General features: G+C 38.1%; 2 protein-coding genes across 2 annotated transcripts in view; both read left to right on the plus strand.

The window, feature by feature from the left end:
- APCDD1L (APC down-regulated 1 like) overlaps positions 1-17,216 on the plus strand; it is a 215,939-nt gene that overhangs the window by 67,717 nt on the left and 131,006 nt on the right. The gene's annotated exons all lie outside the window — the stretch shown is intronic.
- LOC136060128 (serine/threonine-protein phosphatase 4 regulatory subunit 1-like) lies at positions 111-17,056 on the plus strand. Its single transcript, XM_065754439.1, has 19 exons — positions 111-219; positions 4,932-5,064; positions 5,425-5,531; positions 5,772-5,914; positions 6,385-6,531; positions 6,635-6,742; positions 7,750-7,815; positions 8,184-8,342; positions 8,825-9,018; positions 9,360-9,790; positions 10,466-10,695; positions 11,201-11,290; positions 11,761-11,946; positions 12,280-12,441; positions 12,874-12,974; positions 13,715-13,835; positions 14,048-14,182; positions 14,606-14,747; positions 15,715-17,056. The coding sequence occupies exons 1-19, from the start codon at positions 150-152 to the stop codon at positions 15,867-15,869; spliced, it is 2,880 nt and encodes a 959-aa protein (XP_065610511.1). The 5' UTR covers positions 111-149; the 3' UTR covers positions 15,870-17,056.

A 17,216-nucleotide genomic window follows, 5' to 3' on the forward strand; every position in this document is an offset into this window, starting at 1 on the left:
GAACCGGGGGCAGGAAGTGTGGGTGGCTCCTCCCCGCGCCCTCCCGTCCTCCTTCTCTTCACCCATGTCCGATCCAAGATGGCCGGTAAGTGGGCGCGGGCGGGGGGGGGCGGCACCGGGCACCGCCGCCCCCCCGAACCAACCCCTCGATGTCTCTTTTGTTTTTGCTTGTAGGGATCCCTTTGTATTTTGTGGATTTGCAGGATGACTTAGATGATTGTGAGTAACTGTTTTTTATTTTTTTTTCTGCCTCCCTGCTCAAGCCCTCCAGCAGCCGTGCTTTGGGGGGCAGGCCGGGCCCGCCGAGCTGCGGGGGGAGGGGCGGGGGGGACGGGATCCGTCCAGCGGTGTCTGAAGGGTTTGGCTCCGCCGCTGTGGCCGGGGATTTTTTTGTGCGGTAATTCCAACGGGTGAGGCCTCTGAGCGCTTTAGGCGCTGCTAAAGGCGCCGTGTTTTGCTTTTGGAGCATCACTGAGACGCAGACGGCACTGCCCGTGCTGCCGGAGCGCGGCGTGAAGGAAAATCCGCCTCCGTGCTGAGGTTGGCTGACACGAGCCCGTTTTTAGGTTAAGTTTGCTTCCTCGGGTGCCCCAATTCCGGTGTTGCGTTGCGGGGTTAGGGCTGAGGGAGTGTCAGGCAGCTTGGAGAGGGCTGCTGCTTGCAGGTAAGGCTTTGGCCGCTCATTGTTTGGACAAGAAAGCTGGTGTGTAGGGTGGTTGGGATCCTGGGTAGAGTTTTCCATACAAAACAAAAAAAATGAGAAGTGATGCAGGATTTGTTTTCGCTGAGTGTGCAGACTGATTTGACACATAAATGTCATCTGTAATAGTACTTGAAAATGCGCGACGGAAGGTTTATTTTTTCCGAATCTGTCATTAGTATTTAAAGCCAGGAGGAAAGCGATCTCGAGGAGCAGCGGGGGGAACATTGGGTGTTAAAGAGCTGAAGTGTTCCCCTGGCAGTGTGTGCTGGGATGTGGCCTCTGCGGTTCTAGGGACGCTGTTGTCTGGTGCTACTGGCTGGTTTTGCTTTCAGTGCTCGAGGCTTCACGCCTTTGGTAGTAGGAGGAAAAGTGTGCCGTTTGTATTTTGTCAGCATTTAGAAAACGCTGGGATTCTTCGAGATGAAAATAATGGATAAATGGTGGGATTAACTGCATGCAAGATGGTTCTTGTTTCATTTTATGTTTAAGTGTATTGCAGAATGTCTTTGGTATTTATGCGGAGAATTAAATTGTAACTGAGTCTTAGTGAATTTTAAACTATAATTAAAAATGAGGAAACCTTGGAGGGTAATACTTGAAGTACATGGTTTGTTGGATTTTTTTTTTTTAGTACGTAAGGATTTGAAGCCTTTTTAATGCTATAAGGAGTTGCTTAAAAGTATGTATTGAAGGCTGCTGCTTACTGCAGTTGGTAAATGAAAAGCATGTGAAGACCTTAAATGACCAAGTGTGTGAGTTTTGAATAGGGTTTAGGTAAGAATTAAAATGAGGTGATATATTTCAGCGTGCTTTAGCTTATCTAGAGGCTGTTCTGTAGGGCACAGCTATCTCACCTGGGTTTCCCTGACAGCCAGAGAGCAGCAACAGCTGGTGCAGCACCTTATTTAAGACTGGGAAATCTTTTATTCTTCCTATGCTAATTACAAAAACAAAACAAAACAAAAATCCTTTTCATAGTGCTAACAAATGCTTAGCTGTGTGAATTGATTAGATCTTTCTGAATTGTTCCCAGTTCCCTTTCTCTTTTTTCTCTGTGCAGTAAAACAAAGATACTAGTATGTCATCTGAGTCCTCATTGCTGAGCGTAAAGCACAAAGAGCAGAAATAAGTGCAAATTCCTCATAGTGTTCTGTGGATCTAGTCCTTTGGGTTAGATGTTCTTGTTTTGTGTCACTGGAAGGAGAAAGCTGAATACTTCATCTGTCTGTGAACAAATATTATATACTTTAGTATTAGTAAGTCATTATTTTTTTGTAATTTAGTTACTAGTATGTTGTACTCTGAAACCTGGATGTGCCTATAACTACTTATTTTAAGGGGAAACAAATTGTGAGAGAGATGGAAATGGGTTCTGCTGTAAATGTTCTTAACTTCTGTGTACTGAGAGTGTGTGCAAAAAGTTCATTTAACTCTGCTCATCCTTAGCAAAAGTGGTTTTCTCTGTTTTCTCTCAGGTCCCAGAAGCACTAATGTGTGCTTAGCTAATTTAAATGAACAGTAAAACTGCTCAGGTAGTAAAGCTAATCCTAGATGTGATGCTATAGCCAGGCGTTACAATAATTGAGGTTTGTTTCACTGTCATTTGACTTGGTGGGAATTCTGCTCAGAATATTTGAAGGGGCCAATGTTAAAATGGACTGCTGAGTGCTGTCGTTTATTAATTGTTTGGCAGTGCAGTAACAAGTGGGAACTAGATGAAGTTAACGGGAGGCATGTTGGTTTCTTACTGTTTGTGTTGCTTTTTTGATAAGCCTCAATACATCCTTGCACAGCAGGCGGCTACCCTCAGAAATCACCTAGAGCAACAGTGTCTGCATGTGTATGTCAGATGCAATTGTGTAGGTGTAGGGATGGGCAGGAATTGGTTTAGGAGATTGGGAGAGCATTGCAACCTCCGAAAGGAAACGTGCACCCTCACCTACAGCCTGCAGCTTCCTGCCAGCCCTCTGTCTCATGGAGGGTTTGTTTGAAGCAGGAAGTGCTGCGTAAGTTCAGATACTGTGCTTGGAGGGAGCCCAGCAGGTGGATAGATCAATCCCTATTAGTGTGTGTAGTGTAAACCGTCTATACTCGCACAAATATGTGTTTTGAACCTGACAGCTTCACTGGTTGTTGTTTATGTACTCTTAATAGACACTTGATGAAACTAAGGGTGCCATAAGAGTGCCCAGGAATGAGCAGCTGACACTTGTTTGTATATACACTTTAAATGGGAACAATTAGTCTAATCCTGGAGTTGTTTCTGAGTCCCACTGTGCTTGTTGGTGAGAGCTAGTTGGCTCCAAGAATTAGAGAAAAGCTGCTCTTATCCTTCAGGTAGGTTCCTTAGAAACTGCTTTCAGAAATCCAGTCTGCTTTTATTTTACTTATTTATTCCCCAGAGGGCTGCAGTCCTGAGTATGTCCAGATGATTTCTTTTTTTAAAATGACCTCTATTTCTGTTGGGAATGTTTTGGCTTCAGTTTGTGTCTGATGCTAGGAAACCATTTCCTGGTTAAAGTAATGGATTAACTTCTGTGAGTGTGAAAGCACTGTCTTCTAAAGATTCAGTCCATTTAAGCATGTAAATTAAAACCTGAGTATTAAATAATGGGAAAACAATCATAAATTGGACTTTCTCCTTGTAGGAAAAAAGCTGAGGCTTAGTACCTCTTAGTAACAAGTTATTATTTGTATGCAGACAAATTTGTAGTGGTTATTCATGCAGTTTAGAGCCAAAGTTCATCGCACCTGGTCTTAGATCAAGGGGTCCTTTAGAGATGTGTTGATAATAGAAAACTGGTGGTAAAGGATGGATAGAGTTAGAACTTAATTATCCTGATAAAGGTTCAACCAGTTCAATCCTGAAGAAATTGTTGTGTCAGGGACCATGTGGTTATATATATGCACCATTAAACCTCCTGGCAATTTGAGAGCGTACTGTGAAAACATAAAGACTTCTCCTTAGGATGCCCCAGGGCTTTGTACTCATTGAGATGATGTATCTGAAAGGACTTCAGTTTTTTTTGTTTAACCAGAATACTGAAGATGAGGGTTACATACGTCTTCACATTGTTTCTATAACTGAAACAGTATGTGATTTATTTATTTGTTTAGCCAGTGGTCAGCTGGTTTTTTGGTGGTGCTTTTGCTTTGTTTGTTTTATGTTTTAACTTCCCCTCACTGCAGACAGGAGGTCTCTGTCTGTAGAGGAGTAACCTGGATTGTCTGGATTTTATTTTTATAGGCAGTTTCAAACATAGGCCATTTGACATGTCATTGTGCTTTCAAATTATTACCAGTTTTATTTTCTTTACCAATCTAAATACCTAGTGTAATGTCCTGCCAAGTCAGAAACTGGCCTCTGTTCTGCAGTGGTTGTCACTTGTGGTGCATGTGCTGTTCTGAGAGAGACTATTTCTTGCATCTGAGCAGCAGTACTGGTGTGATTTATGCTTAAGGAGTATCACGTTTGCTTTATTTGTGTGAACAAAGTGCAAATAATTGTTAAGTGTGCTTTGCTGAGAAAGTTTTAAACGCAGAAATATCAGCTACTCCAGTGGAGTATTTTCTGCCAGTTTGGTTGCTGTATGTGTTCCTGTATGAAATGAGGGAAACTTTTTAGTTAATAATGTCTGCAGTAAAAGGCTCCCTTACAAATGAGGTAAAGTTGAGGTATTTTCCAAAGCTACCAGGTATGATTTAGATGATCAAGACTCAGTAACTTCAGTGAGAAAAACGATTCTCGGTAGCTTTGAAGCAAACACAAGAATTTGTAGATTCATAGCAATGTGGTTTTGGATTTTTTGTCACTGCTAAAATTACTTTTTTTTTTTTTTTAATGAGACTGATTCTTTTCCTGAATTTGTTGTTTCGTGGCATGCAGTTCTGTAAGCTGATCCCTCATTAAAGTGCACATAGTTATTAAGGTGCAAAGTAAAATATGTTAAAAGGCAAAAGTACTGTAGCAGCTGAAATAGAATTCATTTCAAGGCTTGACTTTACAATTCTGTATGCAAGTGTTGCTCTTTACTTAATTAGGCACAACTTAAAGATTTTTGTAAGCAGTTTTCAGTGCTACACAGATAGCTTTGCTTTGAAGGATAGCTCTGAAAAGAAATATTGGTACAGGATATTTTATACTCCAGCATCTCTTGCTGACTCTCAGGTGATTTTTTTGTTTAATTTTTCATTTTGTTTTGTTGTTCTGTTATACTTGTCTTTCAAGTTGGATTTGAAGATTATGGACCAGACTGTGATAGCATGAGGATAACGGCATTCTTAGACATTCCAGGACAGGATAATTTGACTCCACTGGCTCGCCTAGAAAAATACGCCTTTAGTGAAAATGTGTTTAACAGGTAAGGGTTCAACAATTACTCTGGATGCCAGTCTGAGTCTGACAGCATTGTGAATGTTAGAGAATCACTACTTCTTTCGTTATTTTTCTAAATGGGAAATTTCTGTTTGAAAAACAAACTGTTATAAAATACTTTCCATAAAAAGTAGTTTAATTTGTTGATCATCTGAATAATATTTTTGGACTCATCTTCATTTCATTGGAGCGTGGCAAAGTTGTGTAACTTGAATGTCTGCATGGTCGGAGTGGATCTTGGTCTTGTTTTTTTTAAGGTGCCTATTTGGTTTTGCAGAGATCCTCCTGTGTTCCCCCCATGTTGTTGACAAGATATTAAGTCAGCTAATATGTTGTCTCTTCACAGGCAGATTATTGCCAGAGGTCTTCTGGATGTCTTTCGAGATTTCAGCAATAATGAGGAAGATTTTCTGACTGTAATGGAAATAGTGGTCAGGCTCTCTGAAGATGCAGGTTTGAATGTATTTATTTTAATTTTTGTAATCTGAACTATGGTGTTCTGTGGGAGGTTATTCTATTTTATTTCCATTAGAAACCAACATTCTTAGTGGTAGTATTTCCATATGTTTTGAGTCTTTTCATTTTTGCCCATTTTTAAAACATTAAACCAAAACAAAATTCTACCTTTTTCTTGAGAGTTTTAATTTTGAATTTACTAATTCAGTTTTTACCTTTTTTTTTTTTTGTTGGTAGAACCGACTGTACGTACAGAGCTGATGGAACAGATACCTCCAATTGCCATTTTTCTACAAGAAAGTCGACCAAAATTCCCAGCAGCATTTTTTGAATACCTAATGCCTATAGTAGTGAGATATCTTACAGATGTGAACAATCAGGTAGGAAAAAAAGGCTGCATGAGTGAAAAATCTGGAAATCTTGCTGTGGTTTGGTAATCTTGAGACAAAAGAAAAAGATAAGAAATTTCCTGTTAATTGATATCTAGCTCTTCTGCAGTGCTTTGTGTTTATTGATTGCAGCACAATTTGCTGAGGAAGTCTGAATTTATGTATTTTTTCCTACTTCTCTTAGAGGGGTACTGGTAGGATTTATGTGATGGCATATTGACATTTTGTCACTGGAGTCATGGCTTTCAAATCCCTGCTGACACTTGGCTTCTCCTCAGAATGTGATACAAGGACATATTACAGTTATAGTAGCATTTAGTATTTATTACCAATTATTTTCAGTATTAAACTGAATTTTTTTTTGTTTCTTTAACTTGTACCTTTCTATTCAATGGAAGCATACCTTTTGTATCAGTAAAAGTTGTTTTTACAGCTGTACATTCGTTCATTCACATTAACAGGTTAGAAAGGCAGGTCAAGAAGCTCTGCTCATACTGCTGGAACAAGATCTGGTTTCTCAGAGTGATATTGAAAACAAGGTCTGTCCAATTCTGTTGGACCTCTCTGCTCCTGACAGTGATGATGAGTACAAAGTGGAAGCTGTGAATGTAAGTGAAGTAGAAAGAAAGCTTGTATCTTTACATTGTTAGGCTTTTTAAAATTACTTTAAAATTAATTTTCCTGTCCTTCCATATATCTTCTTGATTTCAGATAATCTGTAAAATGGCTTCTATGTTGAGCAGAACAACAGTTGAGCACATGCTACTTCCTCGTTTCTGTGAACTTTGTAGTGATGGGAAATTGTTTCAGGTCCGAAAGGTTGGTGTATTTTCAACTGAAAACAGAATTTGCGTATGTGTAGTCATTCAAATGCTTCCTTGAAGAATTAAATTACAGCTTTTGCTGATGGTGCCCTTTAATAGTTTCTTACAATCAATATTTAAGCCACCGTGGTCAGTTCTATGATGCCAACCAATTGCTTGATCTCTTTTGTCACATTTCAAAACCAGACATTCAGAATTAGTAGGTATTTGAGACATTCGTCCTTCTTGAAAACTTGGTATTATTGAACAGAGAAGTCTCAGAATTATTCCAAGTCATGATCAATTACAAAGGAAACTCATAGCATGAAGTCTTAAAGTAGTTCAGTAGAATTAAGGGTCATTTATAACTTCAGCTTGGACCCTACCTAATGTAAGCTGTGGTTGTTGGAATGTGACCCCTCTTAGAGCATTAGAATTCTGATTTCTATTAAATCAATCATACGTTAAGGCAGTCCCCTGCTACTTTAATTTAGATTTCAGCTACTTTTTTTTTCCAGCATAAATGAGTGTCCTTTCTTACCTTAAATATAGAGTTTGTAATATAACACACTGTAAATGGCACTAACTTGAGACCTTGATTAAACTTTGCTTCAGCAAAGCACTTAAGCCAGCAAAGATAGTTCTGTCAGTACACCTAAGTCCTGATCCTCATATCATATTTTAGTCTGCTTTATTTTTGACAGCAGGTGTTCAAAGTCATTAAAACTTTAAGTAGGCTTGTTACCCCCTTTTAATTATTACTGAAGCAGATGAAACTCTTCACAATGCAGAAGACTTTTCACTACTGATTTCAGAGACATGTGGTTTACTAAGGCCTGCCCTATTAAGTCTTTATTTTGGGTGAGTTAATGTTACAGGATGTAGTTACATGGATGAAATTTGAATAGTCAAATGTGCAGTTGTTACTGGGTGTAAGTAATGCACGGTAAAGTTCACGATGAAACTAAAGCACTTGAAAAGTCCCAAATGTTACTGACGTGTTTTGTTGGTTTTTTTCTTCAGATTTGTGCAGCTAATTTTGGTGACATTTGTAATGCAGTTGGGCAAGAAGCCACAGAAAGACTTCTGGTATGTTTAAAAAAAAAATCAAAATCCATTTACAACACATATATTTATCAGTTCAAAAAGTTTATTAATGAGATCTTTTCCTGTAATCTATGGAGATGCTTTTTTGAAATGGTTTTGTATAAGGCTTGATTGCAATTATATATCAAAACTAAAATTGAGCAGAAATGAACAGTTTTTGTTTTGCAAAATGTTTTTAAATATAATTGATGGCTCATATATAGAAACTGGGAAAAACTGTTTTTAACCTGTCCTCATTCACTCATTTGTTCTGTAAGTTTTCATTGTCTCCAGTTCTAAAGAAATACCTTGATAGTATGTTGCTGCAGTCTTTGCTTAGTGTTTATCTTGGTTTTGCTCGTTTTTGGCAGATTCCCAAGTTCTTTGAGCTTTGTTCTGATAGTGTTTGGGGAATGAGAAAAGCTTGTGCTGAATGCTTTATGGCAGTGTCTTACACCACATCCCCAGAGGTCCGCAGAAGCAAACTGTCCCCACTCTTCATCAGTCTTATTAGTGACACTTGCAGATGGGTAAGTAACTCTCCGTCACTGATGTGTCTCCCCAGGCAGATCATACACAAATAATGGGTAAGTCAGAAGCACGCTGTAAGTTCTCCACACAGAGCTTGCTGGGATTAGATTCTAGTCAAGTAAAATAAATCTAAGCTTCTCTAAGAAGATTTTAGCTTGCTTTACCTCTCTTTTGTTACTTACAAAAGAAAATTGATGGAAATTCTAAGTGTAGTCTTCAGAGAATAGATAGCTTTTGTTGAATGTATTAATTGAAGTATGCAATGAAGCCCTTCAAGTTTGTGACTTAGAAATCCTTACTGTGTTTGTAGATGCGTGTTTAATGTTTTAACATTCATTGTGTAGATGCCACTTATTTGTTAATTGGTAATATTTGGTATTATGTTGTTATAGTAAGAAACCACTGCAAACCTAATTATATTTTCAGCATTAACTCTACAGTAGTTGCACGAATCCTGAATATTGTCTTTTTCCTATGCTAGGTTCGTCAGGCAGCTTTTCAGTCTCTTGGTCCTTTTATTTCTACTTTTGCAAATCCTTCGAGTGCTGGTCTCTACATTCGAGAAGATGGGACCCTGAGTATCCGACCATCAGCACAAGATGTAAATTCCAATTCCTGTCAACCAAGCAACAATAGAACTGTAATTGCCTCTAGTACAAATGCTGCATCCTGCAGGTAAAATCATGGGAAAGATGTGCTATAGGGGAAGGGAGACATGAGAAGGTAATTCCTTTAGTTGCTGCTTAGGGTTTAAAACCTTGAAAGTAGTTCCAGGAAAGATATGAAAAATGATGTTGTGTATGTATGTCTATTTGAGTATAGCCATGTTATTGAAGCGTAATTTACTTTGATGGCTTCAAAGGAAGGTAAAGTGAAAACTGGTGAAATACAGCATAGTACTAACATACTTTCTGTGAAGATAAGCATCTGTAGTTGAATTGATCTTTTCTGAAGTATTTTACTGAGAAAGTGTTGTTACGGATATTTTATATGGATGACTGTGTGTCTGTTATCAGTTCAGAGCAGCCAATGGAAATCAAACCAGAGTCATCAACTGAGGACACTTCAACTGAAGTTAATGGGCCGCTCTCCGTTGAGAACCTCAACAAGGACACATGGGAAGCAAGTTCAGATAGCTCTATGAGTTCTGGAGAAGATCTGTCTAGGTTTGAGGATGGCCAAGTTGTTGCTGGTGTACAAGTCACTAAGGACATCAATTTCCCAGGAATTACCTCAAGGCTGCAGTGTTCTGAGGATGTATTTAATAATTTTCTATACTGGCGTCCTCCGCTGCCTGATATAAGTCAGGATCTGGAGTTGCTTCAGTTCAAGTCTGAGAAGCACAAAGACAGCTGCTCTGTGCCATGTAATAACTGTGTTGCTAGTAGTGAAATAAAAAAAGTTCTGGAAAGCTTACAGGAGCACATAGATGATCCAGATGTTCAAGGTGAGACTAACAGCAGATCCTCGCCTGCTTTTTGGTGGTGGTGAGATATGCATGACAAGTCAGTCATCCTTAATCAGCCACGTTTCTCATTCCACTGAGTCTCTTTGCTATTGCAGTGAATTAGTCTGTAGATATGCCTCTTTTCAGTTCTGTTGTTTCCTTAATTTCCAAAATATTCTAGTATTCACCTTTAAGTTATGCTCTGTTGTGTCGAGACTATGCTTGCTGTAGGCATGTGGAAATATATCCACTGCAAGGTTCTTGCATTCTGAACAGACAGTAACTTCCTGTTTGTAGCAGCAGTGCACCGTAACAATACAGTTTGTCCAAAGTTAACTGGTGATACTGGTCAGTAGTAAACCTGACATTTTATTTTCTATTTCTGCTGACCAGTTTAGAAGTGGTTTGACTATTTCCTTCCCTATCTACAATTTTTTTAGAAATGTTCTAAATGTATGTTCAGCTGCCTGGAAAAGGCATTCAAATTCAAGAATATTTAAAAAAGAATTTGTGTTAATATGTTTGATGTGGTGAGGAGTGAGATATGAAATGGTGTGCTGTGATACTTCATGAGGGATTTTCAGGAATGCCTTATCCCTTCAGATTAAGTAATTACAAGTCAAATTCTTTTAAGGTCAAAGAAGAGACTGAATGATCTCTTTTTGCCTTATACAGCTCAGGTCCAAGTGTTGTCTGCTGCTCTCAGAGCTGCTCAGTTTGATTCTGTTGCGGATTGTGAGACCAAAAAAATGGAAGAGAGTAGTGATGAACTTCAGAACAAAACAGTTGCAGATCAAACAGCTGTTTCAGATGCTACCTGCAACCAGGTGGAAGATGCCCTTTCATCCTCTATGCCCCGAGATGGCATTAGTGGCCAGCCCACTACCAGTGTACTGAGAAGCACAGTAAGTATGCACTGTGCTCTGTAGCTGATAGGAATTCCAGCTGAAATAAATGTGTTTATGTAGTCAGTGACATCGACCCACTTCTGGCCTAAAGACCTTGAGTATTGCTACTTAGTTTTATTCTGGTTTTAAAATATCAAGGGTTATTATTTCTATGTGTTTAATATTTCATTTCACTCCAATAATAAAAAAATATTTATAGTAAAAGCCATTCAAAATCTGAATGAATGTTGATTTTATTGCAGGGAAATATCTTTGTTTTTATAAGTAAATCTAACTACCATTCCTCTTTTTGTTGTTGTAGTCTTAATAGTGTTTGTCTTTAGTGTTCAATTATTATCTTTTTTGCACTTGTGTAAACACACTGAGGAAGGCCTTGCCTGTACGAAGTTTTTGTTTATAAAAGGCTATTTTGTATCTGAATTGCATTGTTCTTAATAGGTGCTTTGAAATATTGCAAATGGTGCTCAGTCTGACTGATTTCACTAGCTAGTATATCCTACAGGACTCAGAAGAACACAGAGGAACCAGTGTGTTCTTGAAGAAAGAGCAAGAAAATAACCCGCCGTTTGAAGATGACAAGTCCAAGTTACAGGTGACTGAAATAGCATCTAACTGCTTTATCTGAGTATGAGTACAGTTCATCTTAATACAGTGTTAGCTTTTGCAATTGATCAGTTGTAGAATGTGAAGAAATGCTCTGAGCATTTAAGGAGAAATCTGTTGTAAATCTGAAAACTGGAAAATTGTTTCTGGTAAAGAAGCTTACCTGCAGCCTATTAGGTAGAGGCAGTCTGCAATTAAGTTAGCAGTTAGCTGTACTTCTTTTCACTGGACTTATTGTTTGTCTTCAGTAAAACATGCATTTTCTGTTTGATTTAATGGGAAGACAAATAATTAGTCATTTACACTTTGTCAAAATAACCCACAAAATGGAGTTGCTGTTATTTTAATTTAGATGCCAACTCGTTGTTAGCAAGAGAATACTGTAGGACAACAGGAATGTTTTTTACTCATTTTAAATTAAAGGAAGGTGTGTGTTTCATGTGCTTTCTCCTTCTACAGGATATCATACCTCAACCTTTACTTGATCAGTACTTGTCCATGACTGACCCTGCTCGAGCCCAGACAGTTGATACTGAAATAGCCAAGCACTGTGCATACAGTCTTCCAGGAGTGGCCTTAACACTGGGTAGGCAGAACTGGCACTGCTTGAAAGATACCTATGAGACACTGGCCTCAGATGTACAGGTAAAGAAGAAAACAAAACAAAAAAAGCACAACCAAGGAAAACCAAACAAATGGGGAAAAAAAAAAAGGCTTATCATGATAAACCAGAGTTTTGAGTAGTTTTTTTGTTGGTTTCCTGTGCTAAGTTATAATAGGCTTTCTTGGACGTGATTAAATGTAGACTAAAAATTAAAAAAATCATGATTTAAATCAGACCATACATGCAATTGACACTTCCTACTGCTATATACTTTGCTCTGTTTCTTCTGCTCACCTGCGTGTAGTTTAAAAGCTGTCTTGGTTTGTTTTCTGATGATTGTGCCTGATCTAAATCCCTCCTTACACTGTTTGCAGTGGAAAGTACGTCGAACACTGGCTTTCTCTATACACGAGCTGGCAGTTATTCTGGGGGATCAGCTAACAGCTGCTGACCTGGTGCCAATTTTCAATGGTTTCCTGAAAGATCTAGATGAAGTGCGCATCGGTGTTCTTAAACATCTCTATGACTTTCTAAAGGTACAAAAACATGGAAGTATAATGTAATTTCTCAAGAATCTATAACTGAGTAAGAAAATGTCTGCATGTATAAGACACAGCGTCAATGTGTAATTGTTGGACCATTAGCAAATTGTATTTGGGGCTGGGAGAGATGAGAGCAAATTTTTGTGGGCTACTGCATAATAAGCAAACATCTGTAGTTTTTGGTAGGTAATTCTTTGGCCTAGAGATGATGCTTTGGCACGTATCCTTGTAGAAGGGAAGACCTGGGGTTTTTTTGGATGTAATTGTCTGGCGTGTCCACGTACTCGACTGGTCATGCACAATTTTCAGTAAATATCTTGGGGAATATCTTGCTTTCAAGTGGGGAAAGGCACACAGATGTTAATGGAGAAATCCACCAGAGTGTTTTTTAACTTAGGTTGCTTCATGGTATTGCTTTTCTTTCAGTTACTTCATGCAGACAAAAGACGAGAATATCTTTACCAACTTCAGGAATTTGTGGTGACTGATAACAGCAGGAACTGGAGGTTTCGTTACGAGCTGGCAGAGTATGGGACTTCTCACATACATTTCTGACTTATTCATTTGTTATTTCCATACGACTGGGAGTATAGTTGAGATAGTGACATCTCCCAGTTCTTGCAAGCTATTGATAACTGAAGTATCCAAAGAATGTTTGTAGACACCGTTTGTGTTTAAAAAATGGCCTTTCTATTTATCTCATTGCTTTGTTTGTGATATGGAGGATCTGCTCTCCCTTTGTGTCTTGACTCATGAAACTAAACCTCACTGTGGTGCAGCTCTCTTGTAAAGCAGTCCTCTGACATCTAGTGGAGGCTTCTGTTACTTTGTGATTGGTTTGTTGATGGCTGCTGGTAATGTACTGTGGTTCTTGTGACTGAAATGAGCTCAGTGCAGTTTCCTAGATTTAAATCATTTTCTGTAACGAGGATTTCTATGGAAAATTAAGGCTGTCGTTTTTACTTTGCTGTAAGGTAAATGATACTGATCTGAAGTTGCAAAGAAACTTCTAATTGTACTTCCATTTGTAGTTTTTGTTATTTTGATGCATTTGTACAGCTGTTTGGGTAAATGTTTCTCTTGCACTGCTTTGTATTAGAAAGCAGGTACTTCTTTTGATATGTGTGTGTACCTTCCTAAAGAAAGGATCTGTTCTTAAGTGCTTCATAATAGCCATGGTGATTTCAAGGCTCCAAATGATCCCTCTAATAGTCAGTGTTGAAGCAGGTTAGTGTTGCACTTGTGTGACTCAACTGCTTTGTTTCAGGCAGCTAATCCTGATACTGGAACTCTACAATCCCAATGATGTCTATGACTACTTAAGACATATTGCATTAACTCTCTGCTCTGATAAAGTTTCAGAAGTTCGGTGGATCTCCTTCAAACTGGTTAGTTTTTGCTTAGCTTAACTTTATGCTTTCTCTGCAGACGTTTTTTCTCCTGAATAAATGTAATAATTTATTCTGTAAGCAGAGCTGATTACGCTGTATATGCTTGTTTTCTCTTTGTAAGATTCAAATACTATGGCCCCCTCTTCCTGAAGGCTACAACACAAGTCTCATTTCTTTTTTTCTTCTTCTCCCCTTGCTTTGCTTTACAGGTTGTAGCAATACTGCAGAAGTTCTATGCAAACAGTGCAAATGCACTGGGATTGAATTTCATTAATGAACTTGTAGTGAGGTTTCGCCACTGCTCCAAGTGGGTTGGAAGACAAGCTTTTGCCTTCATTTGTCAGGTTGGAATTTCTTTTTCTGTGGTTGCATGTAAACTAAATTTGGAGGCAGTTTGAGGCTTTCCAATACCGTAGTCAAAGCTGAAATCTGGAGTCCAGGTTTTTTTTTAATTCTCTGGGTTGGTCTGGTCTTGGCAGTAGTGAATGGCTGTCTAGCTTTGAAGTCATTGCTGCTTTTGTGCTATATCTCCTGCTGGAAAAAATGATCCTTGTCCCTTCTAGCATCCTTGTAGCCAAGAAAGGAAGTAAGTCCTGTGATAAACATTTTGTAATCCCCGCTTTGACATGCTTAGAACAGGAGCTTATGACATTGATTTTATTTGTTTATTTTTGAATGGCAAATTTAAGGACAAGATAGGAAGGAACAACAAAAATGGTCTTTTTAACACAAATCTTGCTCTCTTGTTTTTTGCTTTTATCTTGTAGGCTGTGGTAGAAGAAGAATGTATGCCTGTTGAACAGTTTGTTGAACATTTACTCCCCAGTCTTTTAAGTCTTGCTTCAGATCCTGTACCAAATGTAAGGGTTCTGCTTGCCAAGGCATTAAGGCAGACGTTGCTGGAGAAAGGTATGGTCACTGGCTTCCCCTGAAAGAACAGACTTCTCAGGAATGTTCTCCTTCATCTGCCAGTTCAGTTACTCATAAATGAGCTTGCATGACTGGTAAAAAGCTGTTTGGTTCTGCTTTGTACTGCAAACACAATCATACATTGTAATCTGGGATATTGCATTTAAATTCAGATTTAGGAATATAGATTTAGACATGTATAATACAGTGACTTTTTTGTCATGGAGTAATTGTTCATTATTATCATCCGTAAAGGGCTGTAAGCTGGCAGGGGTAATCATCAAATGCAGTACTTCATCCACTAGGGGGCAGTTACATACTTGCTTATAGCAGCAAGTAATGCAATTCCTCCCTTCTGCTTCATGGGTTTATTTTTGGTGTCTAAAATGCTTATGGCAAAAATATTTTTATTTCAAAATTTTAAGCATCATCTTAGATACTCTTGCTTTATTTCAAACATTTATTTTGAATTAAGTATAATTTATTTCGATACTTGAAATGAAACTTTATACCTCTTTCTGGAGCATTTTGCTTTGTTTTTGTCTCAAGCTAACAATTGTAGAAGGAAATAATGTCATTTTCTGTGCTGCTATGATTTCTTGTATTATTATTCCTTAGATCAGCCATTTTTTTGTTTTCTCTGCAGAGGAAGGGACCAAAATTTCCTGTTTTTTCTCATTTCATATTATGGAGTGTTTTGTGAAACATTGTATGCCTCTTTCTCCTTGCTGTTATGCTTCTGTTCAGGCATTAGAAATACTTTATGCACTTAGTAAAATGAATAAAAAACCTGCATATTTCTATCAGTCTCATTACCTTGCTGTAACGTCTCTACGGAGCCCATACATGAGAGGAGATACCCCACATATTCTCAGCATCCTCTGTATTTCTGTGCTGTGTATGCCCTGTGGTTTAAAAGTTTCTTTTTGGCTGTCATTAAAATTCTCATTTTCTCCCCTTTTTCTAGCTTATTTTAAGAGTGTTGGCAACCCTCATCTAGAAGCTGCAGAGGAGACTATTCTAGCTTTGCAGTCTGACAGAGATCAAGATGTGTCCTTCTTTGCTACCATTAAACTAAACCAAAACAACATGGACAATACTCCCATTGAAAAACAAAACTAGCTTGTTCTTCTCTAGTAAGCTCTGAACATCAAAATGATTATTTGCACAGCATTGCTGGTTAGTATGATTAAAGAGGACAAACAAAAACTTATTGCCTTCCTGAGCTAAAAAGGGCCTCTTGAGAATTGCTGTAATCTTCATTCCATGACCATCTTTCATCTACAACTGTTTTTCTACCTTTGTTTTTGAGCAATTGGGTTTTGAATTGTTTCTTCATAAATATGAGTGATGACTGCAGGCTAGACCACAGTTAGGTGTTGTATGTATGTTCTTACACACGTTTTCAGTGTCATTGGAAATCATATTTCTTTTTTTTTTTAACAAAACAGCTCCAGTAGTATTCTGCTTGCTATAAGCTTATGATATTTTCTAAATCTTACAACTTGTTTATAGGAAAATTTCCTGAAAATATTATTTCCTTGTTTTTATTGTAGCTTTTGTATTTTTTCAAGTCTTGCATTTTATTTTAACTGGAGGAATTGTATATATGTGAATATCTCTTAAATTTTAACAAAGGATGAAAAATTGAATTCTGTATCAGTGGAAAAAAGCTCAATCATTTCATTTTATAAAGTAGTTATTCTGCTGGAGGATAAAGCACGGTTCATTTTTACTTAAAATAATGTGATGTTTTTCAAAGCACAGAGCTCTGACACTTTTTTTGTGACTGTTGTGTTACTTTATTTCTGAACTATACTCTTCCAGGTGTTACCACTGTTTCTGTTACTGCTGGTGCTTGTAGCTGTGGAGAGACTGTTAATTCCCAAACTGAGAATGACTTATTCTACCATAACAAAGTTCCCTTCAGCTAAAGGATTCAGTTCTTACTACGTGTGTAATATCTTTAGAAGGGTATTAGAGAATTTTACAGACTTAAGCTTTTCTGCAGGTCTGTTTCTTGCCCACTTCATTTGTACAGCACTGTTAAGTGGGAGGACATTCAGATCCCCATCAGCCTGTTATATTTTTGTAAGATATAGAGGGCATCTAAGTAAGCGTTGAGGGTAAAGGTATTTATTCAGTTTGCTCTAGAACTTTTGTTTATTGTATGGTAAGTGTTGAGGCAGACAACAAATGCAGCCTATAGAGATCCTCAAGCTTGAGCAGGACGTGCCTTTTGTTGATTTAGAGGGGTGTTTCAGAAGACAGAATACCCAGATGGAACAAAATTCCATTGATCTGATAGCTTCTGACTAGTTTGCAAAATAATGAAGCTGGTAGTTTTTGGTGGCTGCTATCTTCTATCATGCTCCAAAGCTGCAGGTAACGTAGGGTCTGAAGCTGGAAGTCTTTGGTTTGGTTTGGTTGGTTGTCTGTTTTAAAAAAAAAAAAAAAGAAAAAGAAAAG

The sequence above is a fragment of the Cyrtonyx montezumae genome, unplaced genomic scaffold (assembly GCF_038088225.1).
Source record: "Cyrtonyx montezumae isolate F1298 unplaced genomic scaffold, pur_monq_1.0 scaffold_9, whole genome shotgun sequence".
NCBI lineage: Eukaryota > Metazoa > Chordata > Aves > Galliformes > Odontophoridae > Cyrtonyx > Cyrtonyx montezumae.